The 22,093-nt window shown below is 44.9% G+C and overlaps 1 protein-coding gene across 2 annotated transcripts in view; it reads right to left on the reverse strand.

Annotated features, from left to right (window-relative positions):
* The window catches only part of GRIPAP1 (GRIP1 associated protein 1), a 161,658-nt gene extending 140,119 nt beyond the window's left edge, over window positions 1-21,539 (reverse strand). For both annotated transcript variants that reach the window (XM_089675243.1, XM_089675242.1), the window contains exons 1-6: window positions 21,410-21,539; window positions 12,109-12,175; window positions 11,891-11,952; window positions 2,440-2,466; window positions 251-358; window positions 27-171 (exon numbers count right to left, since the gene is read on the reverse strand). In XM_089675243.1, the coding sequence (XP_089531369.1) occupies window positions 27-171; window positions 251-358; window positions 2,440-2,466; window positions 11,891-11,952; window positions 12,109-12,175; window positions 21,410-21,451 (451 nt within the window). In that variant the 5' untranslated portion in view covers window positions 21,452-21,539. The remainder of the gene's footprint in view (window positions 1-26; window positions 172-250; window positions 359-2,439; window positions 2,467-11,890; window positions 11,953-12,108; window positions 12,176-21,409) is intronic.
* Between the last annotated feature and the right edge of the window lie 554 nt (window positions 21,540-22,093).

Below are 22,093 nucleotides of genomic sequence, written 5' to 3' on the forward strand. Positions count from 1 at the left end.
CAGAAAATTATGCTCTGTTTTCATACATCCAATAGTCCTCTGTAATGCTGTGTTCTCCGCCTGCAGCCGTCTCATTTCACCCTCAGTAATGCCAGGGATGCTATCTGGAGAGCGACTTCCCTCTTTCAGCTGCTGGTTTTCAGCCTCCAGCTGTTCAATTTGGGAGCAGAGCTGAAAACCAATAAAGAAAATGTGTAAAGAACAAGAAAAAGACACACAAAGTAATATAGAAAGTCTAAGACCTATTTACCTTGGACAGTTCCTGCATTAGTGTGCTATTCTGTAACCGGAAGTCATCCTCCTGACTGTGCAGTTTTCCCTGAAGCATCTCATTCTCACCTAGCAAGGCTTCCACTTCCTGTGGTGAGAACAAACATGTGTCAACCCTATTATGTCAATCAATCTGGTTAATTCACAAATCTCAGTACATAGATAAGGGGGCACTATACAGAGGATTACATTATTTCTCTTTATGATAGACTACTGTGGAGATTACACTGATCTAGTAAAGGCAACAAAATTGCACAATATCTCCTAGATTGTAAGCTCCAAGGAGCAGGGCCCTCCTATCCCTCTTGTATTGAACTGTATTGTTGCTGTATTGTCTCCCATTATATTGTAAAGCGCTGAGCAAACTGTTGGCGCTATATAAATCCTGTATAATAATAATAACAATAACAGCATACAAACTAGTTGAACACTACCAACAAGAAGAGCAAATTGTACTGTATATGTGTGGCAGTGATAAACCTAATGCTGTGAAGAAGTAGGGCAGAAGATACAGATATCGTATGTACTCTCCAGCGCCTCAGGATATGCACAGCCAAAAGGGAAGCCAAAGGTACCAGGACAGCGAAAACCAAAAGGAAATGCTTCAGGGGTGCAGCCCTCCTCAGACAGGGAAATCAGCCACTGGATAAAGAGAAAACAGGTGGCGCACACACCTAGTGCATTATCCAAGGTTTATTGTAAAGAGTAAAAAATAATAAAAACATACTCACAAACGAAGCATGTATCTAAAAAGCATAGAAAAGTGATGATGGCCTCAGGCATCACCAGCAAGGCTCCCACTTTCCATTCATTACACATTTGCATCAGAGGCTGGTCATTAGCTCTGAGGAAAGGGATTCGTCCCTGAAACGCGTCAACCATTTGACCGCACTGACAGTGAGGACACCTTGCCTGCCGTTGTGGCCATCGTCATTTTTCTATGCTTTTTAGATACATGCTTCGTTTGTATGTTTTTATTATTTTTTACTCTTTACAATAAACCTTGGATAATGCACTAGGTGTGTGCGCCACCTGTTTTCTCTTTATCCAGAAGATACAGATGTCCTGATTGGTTCTTCCAGTGATGGTTTTATTGCATTTAAGGGGCATCATCTTTAAAGAGGAACTTCACCCCCTCCCCATTTTTTGATTTATTTATTTTTATTCCATGCCTGCCTGATGCTGGGTTTCTCACAGTTAAGATACTCACCCACCCAGCGGACACAGCATTGTCCTGCAGAGATCCACTTCTCTGCAGCAACCACTTGAGTCCAGTGCCGCCATCAGGAGGTTCCTGGCTCTTCTTGATTCAGGCACTTACGCCTAATGATGTGCGGCTAGGCCTGCCCCCCTCCTCCTTTAATAAATGGAATGACTGTGGTGCTTCTTGTGCCTCCTGGGATTTGAGCATCACATATCTAAGGAGGCACTGGGGGACTGCGGGTCATTCGTCTAGGTGTGGAGAGAGAATGGGGGGGGGTAACACCTCTACACCGAAAAAAAAGAGATATTTATATAGCTGAGCAGGTGAAGATTATAGAGGGGAGAAGTTACTTTTCAGGGTGAAGATCTGCTTTAAAGTAAACCTGTAATTTTGCTCATAAAGGGAAAAGTACAAAATTGTCATTATAGCATCACTTTTGCCTGCTAGAGTCCTGAGTGGAAGCCCCCTGCATGCTCCATATTGGTCTGTCAGAGCTTATATAGGACGAAGGACCATCCCCATGTGACAATGCTCAAGCTTGGCCTTGTGAACTATATAGTGGGAGGAAGAGAAGAAGGTCATATTCTAACCCAAAATGTAATTACCAAGTATTTCTAAGGACTCCGAATTTGCAATGGGGTTCACAGGGGAATGCGGTGGAGCTAAGTATTAGAAGAAGCTATAAAGAAAGCCTTTTACTTAAAAGTGCATAATAAGAGATTTACCTAAGTGTGAATTTGCAGCACGCTATGGGCATTTAAGAATTTACATATTCTTAATATATGATGTAAACACTCATATCATTCTATTAACCTGCCCTAAAACCTTCATAATGAAAAGGGGGTGCTAGGCTTTCCCTACTGGCTCCTATTACAGCAGATCTTTTCTCACTATCTGCTGGTACACAGACTCAGCATGATGCATTTCCAAGTACTGAATGAAGGATCTAAGAGTTCCCATCTTACCTGGGCTTTCTTGCTCTTGCTGAGTGCCTGTAAAGAAATTAGAAACACTTGTACGAAATTAAAGGCCTCAACTGAGAATGCACAAAGAGTATATTAATGAAATGAATGTAGGCTTTGAAAAGCAAGTGCTTTCTGTGCTCTGTGTATGCTTTTATACATGCCTAATAACATTCAACAAGTTTCTTGTCAATATCTTTGTCTATCTAGAAGTCAGAAAAGCCTCTTCTGTGCCTCGGTCTTGTTTACTTTAATTTTGTTAGGATGACATGGATTTCCCTAATTTGATAGCTGGATTTTACCAAACACCATCTCCTGTCCAATAAAAGTCCTTACCAGCCACTGCAACAGTCTCATTGCATGGGTGAAGACCCAAAGGGAACCTGTGTATTGTCCACACAGGGCAATGCAATGGGTTCACTTAATTTTCCCCTCAACAGCAATAAATGCTCACACTTGCTTTCTTTAGCTACTGGAAGCAAAAAGAGAAAAGACGTGTATAAGCTTCAAGCTGTGCCATGGACTTTACATAGGACTGAGGACTTTTCCTGCACCCACGTGACAATGCTAGGCCAATCACCAAGCGTCAGTATTGTCACATAGGAGGAAGGGGAGTCAGACACATGTTCCCCCATGCCCAAATACCGGCCACTTCTTTTCGCTTCTGGGAGCAAAGGGAAGGCGCACATGCAAGCCCCCTGCTGACCCGCGCTGTGATTGGATACAGCGTGATTTTGTCAACAGGTTTCAGCCAATGATTTTGGCTGAAACCTGCTGATCGGCTGTGTCCAATCACAGCCCAGAGTCCTGTGTTGACAAACACACAGAACTCTGTGTAAACAGAAAAGCAATCTTGCAGTTTCTTCTGCCCAAAAAGCAAGGAGAAAAAACAGCACGATTGCAAGTAAAAGCAGCACGTTACACACATTACAATTGTTAGGCACACAATTATCCCCTTCATTGCACCTAGCTGTTAACCCCTGCCCAGTCATTGTCATTAGTACAGTGACAGTGTACAGTATTAGCACTGATCACTGTATTAGTATCACAACTGATGTCAGTGTCAGTAAGTGTACCTCCCAGCCAGCATCAGCTAGCGCCAGATTGCCCACCACACTCTCACAGTCCCACTATAAGTGGCTGATCACCGCCATTACCAATATATATATATATATATATATATATATATATATATATATATATATATATATATATATATATATATATATATATATATATATATTTTTTTTTTTTTTTTTTTTTACAACCAATTAATATGCACTTATTGAAATTTTGGTTTATCAAAAGATATGTAGAAAAATACATTTTGGCCTAAATTTATGAAATAATTGTTTTGTTTTTTGGATGTGTTTTATAATAGAATAATAATAATAGACAATATTGGTTTTTTTTCCCCAAAAAATTTTTGGTCTTTTTTAGTTTAGATAATAAAAAATAAAAAAACCCACTGGTGATCAAATACCACCAAAGAAAGCTCTATTTATGTAAAAAAAAAAAAAAAGGCATGAACTTAATTTGCATACAGTGGTGCATGACCGTGCAATTGCCATTAAAGTAGTGCAGTGCCGAATAGCAAAAAATGGCCTAGTCATGAAAGGGGTAAACCTTCCAGGGCTCAAGTGGTTAAAGTTAAAAAAAAATGTTTTAGTTTAAATTGAAGAAAAAAAAAAAAGATGTTACACTTACCTGCTCTGTGCAACGATATTGCAGAGCGATCCTTTACTTCCTCTTTGGTGATCCCCCGCTGACATGGTCCACTCCTTCCTCCTTTGAGTGCTCCCTTAACAAGCCAGGTGCTAAGGGGGCACCCATGTGGGCATGCTTCTAGGCCAGGCTGTGTGCATCTATAGACACATGTAGCCTGGGTAAGCCATGTCTACGCTCCCTTCTCATAGGTGTTTGATGGCAGCAGGAGTCTATGGCTCCGCTGCCCTCAGTGTCTCCTGTGAGACATGGAAGAGTGGAGAGGGTGCTGCAGCCAGGACAGCACAGGATCAGTGAGAGGAGGCAGGTAAGTGCTTAGGGATTAGGGGGGTTGGGGGACAGTTAGTGGGGCATTTTTGGGAATGCATAACGGTAGAAAACTGTTTGACTTTAATAAATGAGTGGCAGTTGTGCTGACTGTATCCAATTGCGTGTATAGAAAATCTGTTCTAGCCTTTCACCCTTGAAAAAAAAAAATCAATAATTTAAACCTTTAGGACTAAAAAGTAAAAAAATACTCACATTACACCCCAGCTTCTATCACGTTCCCCTAAGCTGGGAAAGCTGAGGAAGCCAAATTCTACAAAAATGCTCTGGGATTTGGGATCCTCAGCTTTCTCCAGCTTCTGTGAGCAAGCACAGTGATGTCACTCTCATGAAGGTTAGGATGTTAGAAGTCAGGGTTTAGGCATGGCTTGAACATGGCAGCGTGAACACGCTTCTTAGACAGCTCTGCTCAGAACGCTTGCCTAGACACTCAGTCTAGCCCTCTATTCTAACCTCATGCCCAGCGACAGACACAGGAGATCCTTCACTACCTCTTGCGGTAGCACTCGATTCAGTCTCTGGCCCCCACTGCTGCCACTCCATCCAAGATGGCGCCAACGAAGATGGGCCCTTCCACCTCTGCCGGCTCGAGGAAATCCTTCACACAGCCAACCTCCGCAGCTGCTGCTTCCTCAGCCACCCGCCAAGACTCTCCAATTCTGACTCAGATAGTATCCCGTGCCGACTCCCCAGAGGGCCCTTTCACCTCTCAGCCCCCTCAGATCTTCACAATGACAGTGATCTCCAGGATATGATTGCAGACGTACCCTCCAAACAGGATATCCAGGCCATGGCAACATCCATAGTGGACACTTTATCCCGTGAGATTCACAATCTTCGTGGATTTTTGAGATTCCGTGGATGAGCCGGTGACTTCTTTGGAAACCTTGTCCGCCAGCACAGAGACCAGGTTGTCTGCCTTGGAGCTCACCCAGTCAGAACACCGCTGCTATCTTATAGACATTCAGCTACGCATAGACGATGGCGAAGATCAGAGCAGGAGGAACTTATGCCTGAGGGGTATCCGCTGACCCCAACTCGACGGTGATTGCCATTCTCAACTAGCTCCTAGGTAAACCTCCTGCAGCGGAGCTAGACTGGATCCAACGTGTGGGGGGCCCGGGCTCCCTGCCACCTCGGCCTCTGCCACAGTTGCACCTCCACGACATGTACTATGTCGGGTACATTTCTATGTTATCAAGGAGGAAATCCTACAGCAGGCCTGGGCCAAGGGTCTTGTGGACTTCAATGGAGCAACCGTCCAAATCTTCCCAGATGTCTCCCGTCAGCCCCTTACCATGCAGAGCCTTCTTCGCCCCCTCTTGGAGGTCATCCACTTACCAATGGGGCCATCTGTTCCACCTCATTGCCAATATACAAGGGTATTTTTTTCTACCTCCACTCCCCTGAACAACTATCTTCTTCAAGTTCCTGGAGCGACCTGCTGTTACCGTACCCAACTGGCTGGACTCTCTTCTGCGGCCTACACCATCAAGCATGCCTCAGCATGTGCGCCGACCACGCTCTAGGAGACCTAGCCTTGAGTAGCCTATGCACCCCACCGGCTTCAGCAGAGGTCTGATCTACCTTATCCTCAGTGGACTTTGTTCTTAGTAATGTTTGGACATTTCTCACTTTTTGTGCTCAACCCGGCTCCGTAAGTGGCTTTACGTTTACACTTAATTGAACTGTAGGCCTGACCCTTCACATCCAGTGAGTGGGTACCATCATGCCTGGAAACTACTACCCCAGCATGACCAACACTCAATAAGCTAAAGGTAGTTTCTCTTATGTGCCGTGGAATAACATTATGGACATCTTTTATAATATTGCACTGATTGTTCAGGCTCGGTCAGCCGGTTAACAGCCGCCGTGACCCTGCACCAAATGTATGTTTTGTCAGAACAATGTATGGGCCTATGGCTCCATCCTGGATTTTCAGCCAGGGACTGAATGTCCTGCTGCGGTGGTCTCTGCTCAGTGGGTCCCCTATCTGAGATGCTTCCCCAGACTGGGCCCTGGCCTCCTGCCGGGACCTCTGATATGAGCCCGTGCTAAGCAATTCCCCATTTCTCACTCTTCCAGTCCATCCGGGTGTTCCTGGTTTACTTAGTGGAGGGGGTTGGGGGACCAACTGTGCAGATCCTTGTATGGGCCACCTGTATATACCTCTTGCCAGCAGCGAGATTTGTTGCACACATTTCTATACGTCCTCAGTGCCTTTATATTATGCATAACTGGCGGTCTGCCAGCTGTTCTTTGACACTGGCACGGCTGCTAGCTACTGGCTATCAACCTGTGGCTAGTGGCTACTAGTCCCCATACTCTCTGTATTTCAGTTCTTAGTCTGGAAAGCTTGTTCTGAGCATCTCTCATTTCACATGAATCCTAGTCCTTATACTACCCCCCCATAGGGTCTTTCCTTGGTGGTGTATTCTCAACGACCCATCAAGGAAACTAGTAGTATTTACTACACTTACCCTAGTTCTTTTTCTTCCCCCTCCCCCCCCCCCATATTGGGATCCCGTTTCCCTAAACTCCCCTGTGTTTTCATACACTTCATTACATAGTGGTCTGTGGTATACTTGTTGAGGCTCCCCACTCCCTACCCTCCCTTTTTTCTCTTGCTTCCCCCCCCCCCCTTTTCTGCTCTCACGTATTCACTCTGCTCTCTCCTTTCCTCTCCCCCACTTCCCCTTCTGCTCTTCTCTTTTCTTTCCCCTCTTTCATGCTCTCTCTCATTACCCCCGATCCTAACTTTTCTATTTTATGTTTCTGTCATGCCTCCCACTCCCAGGGCGCTCCCTCCTCCTTTTTCCAGGTTGCTCTCCCCTGGGGCGCAGCCCAATGAGTATTTTGAAATTTGCCTCATTCAATGACTGGGGCCTCAGTGTCTCAGAGAAGCACTTAGGACCTTAAAAAAAAAGTAAGGCGCAGGTGGCATTTATACAAGAAATGTATTTTAGGTTGAACCACGTCCATAGGTTGAGCAGCCCGGACTACCATTGAACTTCACCTATCTCGAAATCTAAGGGAATCAGTATATTACTGGCTAAATCGGTGCCTTGGCTCCTCACTGCGGTGTAGCAGGACCCACAGGGTAGATTTCCATTTGTCAAAGGCAAGATTGGCGAGCTTACAGTCATTCTTGCCAATGTATACTTCCCAAATGTGAATCATCTCTTCTTTTTGCGGAGCTTGCTCCCGGCACTACTAGACTTCATGGACAGGACACTAGTGTTTGGGGGTGATGTTAATTTTGCTTGGGACCCCCGTCTAGACGTTTGCCGAGGTACCTCTCATCTTTCCTTTTCTTGCCTTAAGCGCCTCAAGGTGGAATTCCAACTACTGTAACTGGTTGACCCTTGGCGTATCTCCCACCCTCAAGAAAGGGATTACTCCTACTCGGCAGTTCACCAAACCTATTCACGCTTAGACTATTTCTTCGTCCAGCAGAAAGACCTGCCGTGAGTATGGTCCACCTGTATAGGTGACATCACTTTCTCAGATCACGCTCCCACCTTCATGGACTTGCAATTGAGGTTGGTCACCCATAGTCCTCCGTCGTGGCGCCTAAATGAGTTACTGATGTCAGGACAGCCATAGCGCTTTCCCTCTTGGAATACTTCTCTTTAAACACTGATTCGGTGGACAGCCCCCTCATGCTCTGGGAAGCACATAAACCTGTCCTACGGGGAATGCTAATGGTGCTTAAATCAAAATTAAGCGGGAACGCATGCCTTCCCTTACCCCCTCTATATGCAAGGACCTTGATTTTCCAATTACAGACTGATCGCGGCTTACTACAGGACCTTTATCGACAAGCTATCTCCTCGTATGGTAGCAGTATACAATTCTCTGGCTAAGGGCAAGGCTATGCCTCCAGATGCACTTAAGGCCTAGATCTCCTTGATCTGTAAGGAGGGTAAGGACAGTGCGGTAGCTACCACCCTATTGCAGTCCTAAAAACATTTTGTGAAAATTCATTCGAACTGCCTCCTGCCCTATACACAGGGATTAGGCCGGCTTTGGCCCCTCAGGGATTCGAGGGACAACAACATCCGTGTGCTCAACCTGATCCATGCCGCCAGGACTACCAAGAGCCCACTCATTCTACTGTCTATTGATGCCAAAAAGGCATTTGATTGGGTAAACTGGCAGTTTATGCAGGCAACGCTAGCCCATATAGGCCTCGGAACATCCATGCTATGCTGGATAACATCCTTTTACTCCAGATCTTTGGCTTCCATCAAGGTCAACGAGACCAGGTCGGACTTCTTTCCCATATCCAATGGGACACGTCAAGGGTGCCTGCTTTCTTTGCTGATCTTAATCTTGACGCTGGAACCTCTACTCTGCAAGATTCGCACAGACCCCAACATCACCGGATACAGCAAGCTCTCAGGGGTGCATGATCTTCTTTCTCACAGACCCCCTTAATTCCTTACCTAACCTCCTGCGGGCGCTACAAGATTACAGTACTCTTTCATACTTTAAAATTAATCTAGCGATTTCTTCAGCGTTAAATATCTCCGCAGATCCCTGCGTGATCAGTCACCTCCATCCCTTTTTTGCTTTCTGGTGGGCCTCTGATTCGATTCATTACCTAGGTACCAATATTACGCCCGATCTCCTGCACTACAAATTTTGCCCCCGTTACTCAAAATTAAGAAAGACCTTCTCCATTAATACACCCTCACACTGATGTGATTTGGCCAATGTGAAGCTCTGAAAATGACCATTCTCCCCCGTATATTGTACCTGCTGCAGACTCTGCCCATCCAACTGCCTATGCATTTTTTCTTTCTTTAAAAGATCAGCGCAATGTTCCGAGCCTTTATATGGTCCCATAGAAAGCCTCGTCTTACCCCTACCCAAGATATATGGGAAATTGGGCTTGCCTGATGTCCGCTCTTATTATAGAGCTGTCCATCTCACATGTCTAGTTGACTGACATTGCCACAGCGATGCTAAACACTGGGTTGCCATGGAGTTGGAGGACTCCCAGGGCACAGCTCGGAGATGGCCATGGTTGGTGCGTCCTTTACCCAGGGACCTCAGAGCCACCCTACCCCTGGCACCACTTTGGCGGTGGCTCGAGAGACATTCCATTGCACAGCCCTGTCCCCTTAAATGTCTCCAATGGTTCCTCTGCTGGGCAACCCCGATTTCAATCTGGTCTGATCAGCAATTCCTCCTTATAAACAGTGGTCATACCAATCTGACAGACTTCTGGAGCTGTAATGTCAACAGATTTTACCGTGCTAGTGGACCCCCCTCTCAGTTTGTGGAGGAAGGGGGGTTGTAGCTATGGTCAAACCTATGCTCACTCTTGCATTCACCTGGCATAGCTCACCCTATGACAGCCCTTGAGACCCTGTGCCATAGGGGGAACAAATCCAACATAGCCTCTTTACTATCTACTCTGTTCTCATCTACCTGGAACCTGACCCCCCCCCCCCCCGTTCCACAAATAGAAGTTGGAATTAGGTGTGACCCTTACAAAGTCCCAGGGGGAGAACATTCTACACTTAGCCCAAAAGTCCTCCATGGCAACCAGGATTCAGGTACCCGACACTATTATTGCATTGCATGTAAATGTATTGCATGCCTGGGCTTTATTTTATTTATTGTTTGACAGCACTGTCAATTTTTATCACGGAGGGTGATGGTGTCTCTTTTTTGTAGTGAGCGACATTATGTACTATGTTTATATTATTTCTGTATATTCAATAAAATTATGTCCAATTGTCTGTAGCCGCAACTGGCCTCTCTTTGGGACCCCTTTTTGTGTAGGATTCTTCCTACACGATAATTTTTCACCCACCACTCTCTAACATTTCTCCTCCCAGTGTTTTGTGGGACAGGCAGAGGGTACCCTTCTCCATATTTTTGGCAGTGCCAAGGCTCCGACCTTTTTGGAGGGGGGGGGGTTACCAGCATAATTAAATAACTCACCATGATGGACCTGTGTGACGAACCTGCGCCTTGCCTCCTGCACCTGACAGGGAAACCCATCAAAAAATACATAACTTCCCTTACTATTCAATTGCTGAATGCAACAAAGGCCTGTATACCACTTTGCTGGAAGGAGGTGCTTCCTCCCATGCTCTCTCTATGGTTCGCCAAGGTGAATGAACTTAGAGACATGGAAAACCTTACAGCCACCTTTCGCAACAAAGAGGAATCCTTTCGTGACACATGGCGCCCTTGGGACTACTTTGTCTCTACAGATACTTACTTGAATGAGCTTACTCCTCCCCACTGAAGCGCATCTATCTTTGCCCCCCTCATGACCCCCCCGGGAGGGGAGGTACATCATGCACTCCATGCCCTACCGATTCCCCTCTTTCTGCTTCTGGCCTTTCCTCCACCTGAACCTCCTATTCCCCCTCTACCCTTCCCTCCCTTTCCCACCTTCCCTATCTCGCTTTCGCAGCCTACTCCTGTGGGCTCATCGCCCAACCCCTAGCCTGCACACCAGATAGTCTAGTATAGTGGGCTGGCTACGCTGCTCATGCTGTTTTAGAGATATCAGCTGATTTGAAACTCCCATTCTACCTAACTGTACGCCTGGCCTTCTACACTTCAAGGTTACTTTCACATGCTATTAACGTACCCTCGACCTATGATATTTTTCACGATATGCTTTTTCAATTGTGATCTTTGTGACATTTTTGCGTACACCTACACTTATTGTTACTGGTTTGTCAACTCTTATTTCGAATGTTCTGTACGCTGTGGCATTTCTGTGTATAGCTGCTAGATCTTTTACATTGATAAACTCTTTGCCTATATGTATGCTTCATTTGTACAAATAAAAAGGAATTACAAAAAAAAAGAAGCCAGGATATAACCAAATATTATTTTACAGTTTTACACCAAATGTTTTATCTGCTTTTGGTTTAAAGCATATCTAAATCCAAGAAGAAAAATTGCTAGTTATGCATTTATCAGTCCTTCGATATGGGGGCTGCATTAATTTTCCATTTATATTTATTATTTTTATTTTAACCAGGCCATCCAGCCATTAACTAACTTCCTGTCCTAGGGTGACAACTGTACTGTACAGAGTTGCCATCCTAGGACTGAGAAGGTGTTAGAACAACATAACACCTCCCTCTTATCTTCATAACAAGGGGGAGGTGTTTTGTAGTAAACCGAGATAGCGAGAGACAATGCTAACTGATAAGTCTAGCATCAGAGAGTACAGGAAGTTATCAGCTCACAATATTTATAGATGGATGAACAGCTATTCTTTTGCACTTATTGAACATATATAAAACACATTCAATGGTATATTTAACAGGCAAAATGGAACAAATAAGAGAAAATGTTTTGTCAGCGTTTATATACCCTTTAAATAATGCAAGGTCTGCTTTAAGTAACCATTTCAAGTTACCTTTTGAGCTTTCAGGAAATCTCTCTCTAGGGCTGCCTGCTTCTGCCGAAGAGATGTAAGCTCTGAGGATTAGAAAAAAGGCATTTATAAGATATAAAGTTCCAATTTCATGAAAGTAGAAGACAAAGACATCCAGAACGCAGAGTTAGAAATAAATACAAAGGATGGAGAAGACATTCAGAGGGAGTGGGGAAGGTGCCAGATTCTACTGCTCTCACCCTGGTTGTTTTTTCGCAAGTTGTCAGACAGCTGATAGTTTTGGGTCCTGAGCTCCAGGAGCTGAGCCTGTGACAAAGAAGAAAAAGGAATCAACATAAAATCCAGAAACAGAACAGACAGGCAAGGAGTTCTAAATGAACCAACAACTAAAACTGTAATCAGACTCATGTGAAGATGCCACGAAGGCCTTAGGGCAAAGCACAGATTTGCTTGTAAATCCAAGTCCAGCTCAGGCAAAAACCAAAAGTATGGACCCCCAGCAGCTATTTGAAAATAAAAATCAGCACTGGCCACTCTACACACCGTCTCTGGTGAGGACTCACACACTCACTGATCTACCAGTCTATGGACAATCCCCACTCTATTAAATAAATGTGTTTTCATTACTGTGTCTGTTTACTCTCTTCTTCACCATCTATCCCACGGACAGTGATCATCAGTGCAAGAAAAGAGGGAAAAATCTCTTTAGTGGGGACATAAAACCCCAAAATATGTTCTAACGCTTCAAATACTCTATCCAAAAAAAGTGAAGTTTTGGATAGAGTTCCACTGTAATTTCTTTGTTGCGTGGACAGAGTGCAATTTCTATTTCCTGGCCCTTTATCCACCCTAGACAAAGAACTGTGCATCACCAACAGACGTACATATGAATACTGACATCAAATTCCTCTTGCAGTGGACTGGGAACATCCATTCAGTAACATGTGACCAGGCAAAACATGTGAGCAAAACCTCAGAGTTGTAAATGTGAAGAAAAAATGCAACAAGAGGAATAAAAGAGAATCTGTCAAAGCACATAGACAACTGACATAAGAGTGTGAGGAAAGGCACTACAAGGTGCTGGTATCTTGCATTGCCTGCTCAACGTAAAGTCATCCTATACTCACCTAGGGCCATGCCCATTACATGAATGTCTACTGCATGTTCAATTGGGTGGATGTGCCTAATCTCCAACGCCAAGCAAAGTCAGCATTTTTACACTCAGTTTTCATCACTTTCTTTGTACAGCATGTACTATAGACTTTTAGAACAGGTTCTTCTAAAAAGTGTACTTTACCAAACCAAAAACATTTTTGTGTTGAATGCAGTATTAGAGGAGAAGTATGGCCAAAGATCTTTTGGCCGTACTTCTCTTCTGAGTTACAAGAGTGCACTTAGTTCTGCTCTTCTGTGATCCAGATTCAGCGGACAGAGAGATAAAGTCCACTGTTCTCTGACATCACAGAGCCAGTCCAGGCTCTGCAGGGATGCGGACATTAATGTTGGGATCCACCCAGATGCCTGAATGATAGCTGGCTCACCGCTGAGAGCCTAAGCCAGCGAACACTTCCACCCCCCCCCCTACAGTCCAGCGCTCCAGTGAGCACTGGAAGATTAAAGCAGAGAGTAGGTGACTGACAGTTACTAATATTTGCTCACTGAAGACTGAGAACTGAGCGAGCAGCGGTCATGTGCTTGCTTGGTTCTCTGTCTTTAAGCCGGCAAGGGACAGCTGCAGCATTGGACTGATGCTGCATCCATATAGGCGAGTATATATGTTTGTTTTTTTGCAATCCCATACTTCTTTTTTTAGGTGTTAAAACTGCTGTCAGGTTTTTATTGCTGTTGGGGTCCCAGATGGGGAGACTAACCCTCTTAATTTGTCCTCGAGATCATTGTCACCAGGACAGAAAGTAACAGGAAAATACCTCCAGTGATAATTGCCTAAATGGAGAGTTCCCTCACTTTGGGGAGATTTTCACTCAGTTCATATCTGTGGTTTTTTTTTTATTCCAAAAAATTCATGCTTTAGGCATACTTTATTGCTGAAGATTAGTGGTTTTATTTTAAACAGCACCAAGGATAGTACTTGCAATAAATGAAGAGTGTCCCTTGTGCTGGCGACTGCTGTGTAATGTTGAAATCTTCATTCCTCTGCTCCTGGATGCCCCCATACCTGTGATCTTCCAGTACTAGAGGGGTTAATATGAGTGGCTGTCGCTGTGACAGGCACTCTTCAACTGTGCTGACTACATCTGCTCTATTCATAGAAGCTGAACTATCGGTTCATACAAAGAAAAGCGATCTTTGACTGGAGGACAGGTGAATGAATGAAAGATTCCTTCTTCCAATCATAGAGCGCGTTTCCTTGTGGGAACCAATAGTACAGCTTTTATGAAGGGAGCATGAAAGCGAAAAGAATGAACATAGTCGGCACGTTTGAAGACTACCTGTAACCCCTGCAGACCCAGATCACAGCAGCAGGGGTATCCAGGGGCAGAGGAATGAAGATTTCAACAAACACAGCAGTCACCAGCACATGCGACAATCTTCCTTCATTGTAGGTACCATCCTTGGTGGTGTTTTAAAAGTAGAAAAAGAATAAAAAGAACACAAATTCAGCTTTAAAAAAAATGGAAGTTTATTGGAAGTATCATTTTGAGGACTTTTCTAGCCCTGAAAGTCTCCATGATGTTTGCTTTATACGAGAGAAGAACAATAAGATGAGATGGGGCTAACCTGTCATTCAGCTCCTCAGACCATTGCTGTGACCATCTACACTATATTGCCAAAAGTATTGGGACACCCCTCCAAATCATTGGATTCAGGTGTTCCAATCACCCCCATGGCCACAGGTATATAGAATCAAGCAGACACGACTTCTCCTGCGCTCTAGGACCCAGGCGGATGGTGGATGGATGGAACCAGAACTGGAAAAATTGACCAGCAATGCATATAGAGTTGTGCAGCTCCAAACAAGGCTGGGGAAGCCCGACCAATACTGCAAAGCGAAACAAAAATGAGAAGCGCACCAACCTTGCGCATTACCTCAGTAACCAAAATGTATTAATTACAAAATGATACTCACAAACAGCGAATAAAATCAGGCATGTAAGTCCTCAGAGGGACTTGAAAGATAAAGAGCCAGCGCAAATCCCATCATGGGGGTAAACACTCAGTACAGCTGACACGTTTCGAAGGGCATCCCTTTTTCTCAAGGTTGGTGAGCTTCTCGTTTTTGTTTCATTTTGCAGTATAAAATCAAGCACCTAGGCATGCAGACTGCTTCTACAAACATTTGTGAAAGAATGGCGTAGAATCAAGCGTAGTACCGTGATAGGTTGCCACCTGTGCAATAAGTCCATCTGTGACATTTCCTTTCTACTAAATATTCCACAGTCAACTGTTAGTGGTATTGTAACAAAGTGGAAACAATTGGGAACAACAGCAACTCAACAGACACAAAGTGTTAGGCCACGTAAACTGATAGGAGCGGGGTCAGTGCGTGCTGAAGCGCACAGTGCGCAGAAGTCGCCAACTGTCAGCAGAGTCAATAGCTAAAGACCTTCAAACTTCATGTGACCTTCAGATTAGCACAACGGTACGTAGAGAGCTGCATGGAATGGGTTTCCATGGCCGAGGAGCTGCATCCAAGCCTTACATCACCAAGTGTAATGCAAAGCATCAGATGCAGTGGTGTAAAGCACGCTGCCACTGGACTCTAGAGCAGTGGAAACATGTTCTCTGGAGTGACGGATCGCACTTTTCTGTCTGGCAGTCTGATAGATGTGTCTGGGTTTGGATGGTTGTCAGGGGAATGGTACTTTCCTGACTGCATTGTGCCAAGTGTAAAGTCTGGTGGAGGGGGGATTATGGTTTGGGGTTGTTTTTCAGGGGTTGGGCTTGGCCCTTTGATTCCAGTGAAGGGAACTCTTAAGGCGTCAGCATACCAAGACATTTTGGACAATTTCATCCTCCCAACTTTGTGGGAACAGTTTGGGGATGGCCCTTCCTGCTCCAACATGGCTGCGCACCAGTGCACAAAGCAAGCTCCTTAAAGACATGGATGAGCAAGTCTGTGGTGGAGGAACTTGACTGGCCTGCACAGAGTCCTGACCTCAACCCGATAGAACACCTTTGGGATGAATTAGAGCAGAGACTGTGAGCCAGGCCTTCTCGTCTGACCTCATAAATGCATTCTGGAACAATGCTTAAACAATTAGACATACTACTAAACCTTATGGACAGCCTTCCCAGAAGAGTTGAAGCTGTTATAGCTGTAAAGGGTGGGCCAACTCAGTATTGAACCCTATGGACTAAGACTGGGATGCCATTAAAGTTCATGTACGTGTAAAGGCAGGCGTACCAACACTTTTGGCAACATAGTGTACCTCCTTTACAACAACCATGTGAAAATGGAGAGGGCTGAACAGGGAAGTGAAATACACAGAGCGTGGCCCTAAATCTCCTTCCCAAACTGTGTGTAAAAACAAAACATTTGGCAGAGAAGTATACCCCCTGGGACTGTGTGTAGCATGTAGAACAGGAACACCCTGTTAATAATAAACTAGAGATATACTGGACCCATTCAGATTACAGATTTGTAATCCAGGGAGAGTATTATACGAATTACCAAACCTTTATAGATCCAATCTATCCCCAGCTCAGTGACCTCTCTACTTTATCTGCATGTCCAGTTTAAAGCTGAACTATAGGTAGATATGAAAGACACTAATTAATGTAGCTCTGTAATCATTAGCACAGTTTTAAAAAGTATTTTTAAAGCCCAACTCTGGGAACTACACCATTGACCTTGCTGTGCCTCCTCTGCACTACAAGGGTTAAATCCTCATTAGATCCTAGGGATAAAAGAATACGACATAACACATACCTCACTCCAGGCTATGACACCGGACTCCAAAGCCTTTTCTCTAAGACACTCCGGCCATCAGTCACACACTGACGTCATCAAGTACAATGCAGGGCCAACAGTCTTACATTGTACGTGAGGAAGGTGTTCAAGGTGAAGATTATTAAAAGTATTACCTCTTTTTCCTTTACCCCTAGAATTAACAAGCATTTAACCCTTTAATGCTAGTGGACTCCACTGCTAGGTGTAATTCCCATAGTTGAGCTATAAATGCAAACAGTCTAAGCAATAAGTTTGACCTGATATCAGTCTCCTGCATTCCCTGTACAACAGGGCTGGAGTAAGAGAAAGAAGCAATACAAAGAGCCAATCAGTTCATGTACTGACACTAAGCATGCTGATAGGAGGAGAAAGCAAAGTGACAGAGAGATGAGCTCATGATTGTGCTGCTTCTCCTTTTATGACACATTCTCAGCCTGGGGCAGGTCCAAGACACCCTGGACTTAGAAAAAAGTGGGTTGAATGAAGCTGATCATCAGACTGAAGGTGAAAAACTACTGAACTGAATGTGAATATTGCAATAAAAGCTAGTGTTATATCTTTTATTGGGCTATTCATTTTTAACTTATTTTCAGCTGCAATTCTGCTTAAACAAATATTGCTAAAAAATATTTATAGAATCCAATAGGGTCAATTGCCAAAAATGAAAAGTGGAACTAAATCCTCGTTACAGGACGGTGCCATCTTAGGCACGATTTGGATCTGCAGTGGCCATGGTGCTGCACATGATCAGCTATAACTGCAGCAAAAGATAGTTCATTTAAAAAGTGACCGTCTTCCTTTAAATTCAGTTACATCGTTGATAAAATTGAATAAAGACACTGGTCCATCCAGTTCAACCTGCGTGGTGTGTGTTTATGTCACTACCTTTTTCAATATCCCTATACACTGGGGGCTATTTAATAAAACTGAAGAGTGCAAAATCTAGTGCAGCTCTGCATAGAAACCAATCAGCTTCCAGGTTTTTTTTGCCAAAGCTTAAATGAACAAGCTGAAGTTTAATTAGCTTCCAGGCATAGCTGCACCAGATTCTGAGTGATCCAGTTTTAATAAATCTCCCCCACTGTGTTCACTCAGAAATACATCTACAAGTTTTTAGAGACCTTTACTACCAATGCAAAGAGATGAAAACTCTGCATAGAGTGCAGCCTGTCAATTCAGAGACATCTGCTGATCATCGGTGATGTCAACAGCTCCTATTTCATGGATAAACTGGATCCATAGGTGCTGGTTGTAAGGTGACAGATAGACTGCCCATGAACTGGCCAGATAAAACATTTTTCAGACAATGAGAAACACATTCCAATAGGCTTCTCCGAAAGGGAATGTGACCTCCAAGTAGATGTCATTACTGGAGATGACCCTTCATGTGTACGCAAATCCCTGATGGAAATCGGACTCTTGTACCCTTATTGGTCGATGTGGGTTCTGTCCTACCAGTGTCCATTCAATGACAAGCTGTCAGCTACCAAAAAAACCTCCCAAAAACAAAAAGTACTGTTGATGCCAGCTGGAAAGATAGAAACGCAGAGCACTGACTGCACTGTATGATTCCAAGGCACAGAACTGTCACCCATCACAGTGACATCGGACACGTTTGGCAGCCAGTACCATGCTGCGTACTATCACTGCCAGCCACCAGATTAACATCTCTGCTACCCTGCAATGTGAAAGAAAGGGGAAGTCATACCAAGTCCCATCAGGACTTACATTAAACCAGTTCTGGGTGCAGAGATGCATGACATAACCAGTGACATGTAACATCATTATCGGGAAAAGACGTGACATCCCTTCCAATGGGAACAGCAACCTGTGACTACATTAATACTGGGAGCAGGGACACCTGATATCATTATTACTGGGAGTAGAAACACATGACATCACCAGTGCTGGGAGCCGAGACACAGGACATCACCAGTGCTGGGAGCCGAGACACAGGACATCACCAGTGCTGGGAGCCGAGACACAGGACATCACCAGTGCTGGGAGCCGAGACACAGGACATCACCAGTGCTGGGAGCCGAGACACAGGACATCACCAGTGCTGGGAGCCGAGACACAGGACATCACCAGTGCTGGGAGCCGAGACACAGGACATCATTAGTGCTGGGTACAATCAGTAAAATACATTCCTATTTTGCAGAGACACATGACACTACCAGTGCTGAGAGCAGTGACACATGACATCATTATTACTGGAAGTGGCGACTCCTGATGTCACCAGTGCTGAGAGCAGTGACACAACATCATTATTACTGGGAGCGGCGACTCCTGCTGTCACCAGTGCTGACAGCAGTGAAACATCATTATTACTGGGAGCGGCGACTCCTGATGTCACCAGTGCTGACAGCAGTGACACATCATTATCACTGGGAGCGGCGACTCCTGATGTCACCAGTGCTGAGAGCAGTGACACAACATCATTATTAGTGGGAGCGGCGACTCCTGATGTCACCAGTGCTGAGAGCAGACACACATGACACTACCAGTGCTGAGCAGAGACACATGACATCATTATTACTGGGAGAGGTGATACATGACATCATTATTAATAAGAGCGATGACACATGACATCATTATTACTGGGAGCGGTGACTCCTGATGACAGTGCTGGGAGCAGTGACACATGACATCATTATTAGTGGGAACGGTGACTCATTAAGTCACCAGTGCTGAGAGAAGTGACACGGCATCATTATTACTGGGAGCGGTGACTCCTGATGTCCCCAGTGCTGAGAGCAGTGACACATGACATCATTATTAAAGGGAGCGGTGACACATGACATCATTATTAGTGGGAGTGGTGACTCATGATGTCATCAGTTCTGAGAGCAGTGACATGACATCATTATTACTGAAAGTGGTGACTCCTGATGTCATCAGTGATGGGAGCAGTGACACATGATATCATTATTACTGGGAGCAGTGACACATGACATCATTATTAGGGGGAGCGATGACTCATTATGTCATTAGTGCTGGGAGCAGTGACACGACATCATTATTCCTAGATTGTAAGCTCGAAAGAGCAGGGCCCTCGAACCCCTCATATATTGTTTTGTTAAAGTATTGTCTCATGTACTGTTCCCCACTATTTTGTACAGCGCTGAGCAAACCTTTTGGCGCTATATAAATACTATAATATAATAATATAATTACTGGGAGCGGTGACTCATGCTGTCATCAGTGCTGGGAGCGGTGACACATGACATCATTATTATTATTGGGAGGAGTGACACATGACATCATTATTAGAGGAAGCAGTGACACATGACATCATTATTACTGTGAACGGTGACTCATGCTGTAATCATTGCTGGGAGTAATGACACATGACATCATTATTAGAGGGAGCAGTGACTCATGATGGCAGCACGTGCATAGACATCACTGTACAATGACACATAACAGGTGCTGGTGCAGTGAAATGTGACATAGCCAGTGCTGGGTGGGATATTACATATGATGTCACCAGTGCTGGATGCAGTGACATCATTAGTACAATGACACATAACAGGTGCTGGTGTAGTGACATGTGACATCGCCAGTGTTGGGTGGGATATTACAAATTATGTCACCAGTGCTGGGTGCAGTGACAACCCTAGTACAATGACTCATGACAGGTGCTGGTGCAGTGATATGCGACATCACCAGCGCTGGGTGGAATATTACATATGATGTCACCAGCACTGGGTGGAATATTACATATGATGTCACCAGCGCTGGGTGGAATATTACATATGATGTCACCAGTGCTGGGTAGAATATTACATATGATGTCACCAGTGCTGGGTAGAATATTACATAGGATGTCACCAGTGCTGGGTAGAATATTACATACGATGTCACTAGCGCTGGGTGGAATATTACATACGATGTCACCAGCGCTGGGTGGAATATTACATACGATGTCACCAGCGCTGGGTGGAATATTACATATGATGTCACCAGCGCTGGGTGGAATATTACATACGATGTCACCAGTGCTGGGTGGAATATTACATACGATGTCACCAGTGCTGGGTGGAATATTACATATGATGTCACCAGCGCTGGGTGGAATATTACATACGATGTCACCAGCGCTGGGTGGAATATTACATACGATGTCACCAGCGCTGGGTGGAATATTACATATGATGTCACCAGCGCTGGGTGGAATATTACATATGATGTCACCAGCGCTGGGTGGAATATTACATATGATGTCACCAGCGCTGGGTGGAATATTACATATGATGTCACCAGCGCTGGGTGGAATATTACATATGATGTCACCAGCGCTGGGTGGAATATTACATATGATGTCACCAGTGCTGGGTGGAATATTACATATGATGTCACCAGTGCTGGCTGCAGTGACACAACTAGTACAGAGACAAATGATATCACCACCAGCACAATGACTCATGACAGGTGCTGTTGCTGTGACAACAGAGCACAGGGGGGGATCCTGACACAGCCAGCACAGGTCTCCTTGCCTCTCATTCCTCCAGAGCTATTCATCCTTTATAGAAGATGTTGTTTACAGTCTGCAGGCACAGAATGGTGTCAGCCACACTGCTAGGAGAGACATCACCCTATAGCTGCCCCCCTGGGGTCCCCCTTACCTGCATCCGCTGGAACTCATCCTCTGACAGAGCCTGCGCCATATTCCTGCCTGACACCGGCACTGCACCCCCACCGCTCTCCTCAATGGGATTCTTCAGCTGCTACCATAGAAAGGAATCAGGAACAACAGGAACCAGGAAGTACCAACAACCTAAGTCTAGAGGATAGAAAGGCAAGGAGGGCGGTGTTCGCCATCTGGTGGCCATATCCAACAATGCACGGTGTCTATCTTTGTCAATCATGTACACTTGTAATATCACATTTTACCTATTGGTTTTTAATGGCAATTATGGTTTTATCATATTGTTAAAAAATGAATCAGGCCACCTACTATTCTAACTAAAAAAAAATAAATAAAAGACTTGCACGACCTGTTTACTGGCTGATGGTGGGAAATGCTGTGTGCCTGGCTGCCATGTGCCTTTCAAGGAACAGAACCTGGAACCAAAGTGCCAGACACATTCCGCCTGTGCGCTACACTATGAAGACTGATGATGGGGGGTGGGGGGACTGTGAAGACTGAGGATGGGGGGGGACTGTGAAGATTGAGGATTGGGGGGAGACTGTGAATATTGAGGATGGGGGGGCTGTGAAGACTGAGGATGGGGGGGTTGTGAAGACTGAGGATGAGGGGGGGGCTGTGAAGACTGTGGATGGGGGGAAGGCTGAGGAGTTGGGACTGT

The sequence above is a fragment of the Staurois parvus genome, unplaced genomic scaffold (genome assembly GCF_062004578.1).
Source record: "Staurois parvus isolate SC_StPar_1 unplaced genomic scaffold, SC_StPar_1.0 ptg000154l, whole genome shotgun sequence".
Classification (NCBI taxonomy): Eukaryota; Metazoa; Chordata; class Amphibia; order Anura; family Ranidae; genus Staurois; species Staurois parvus.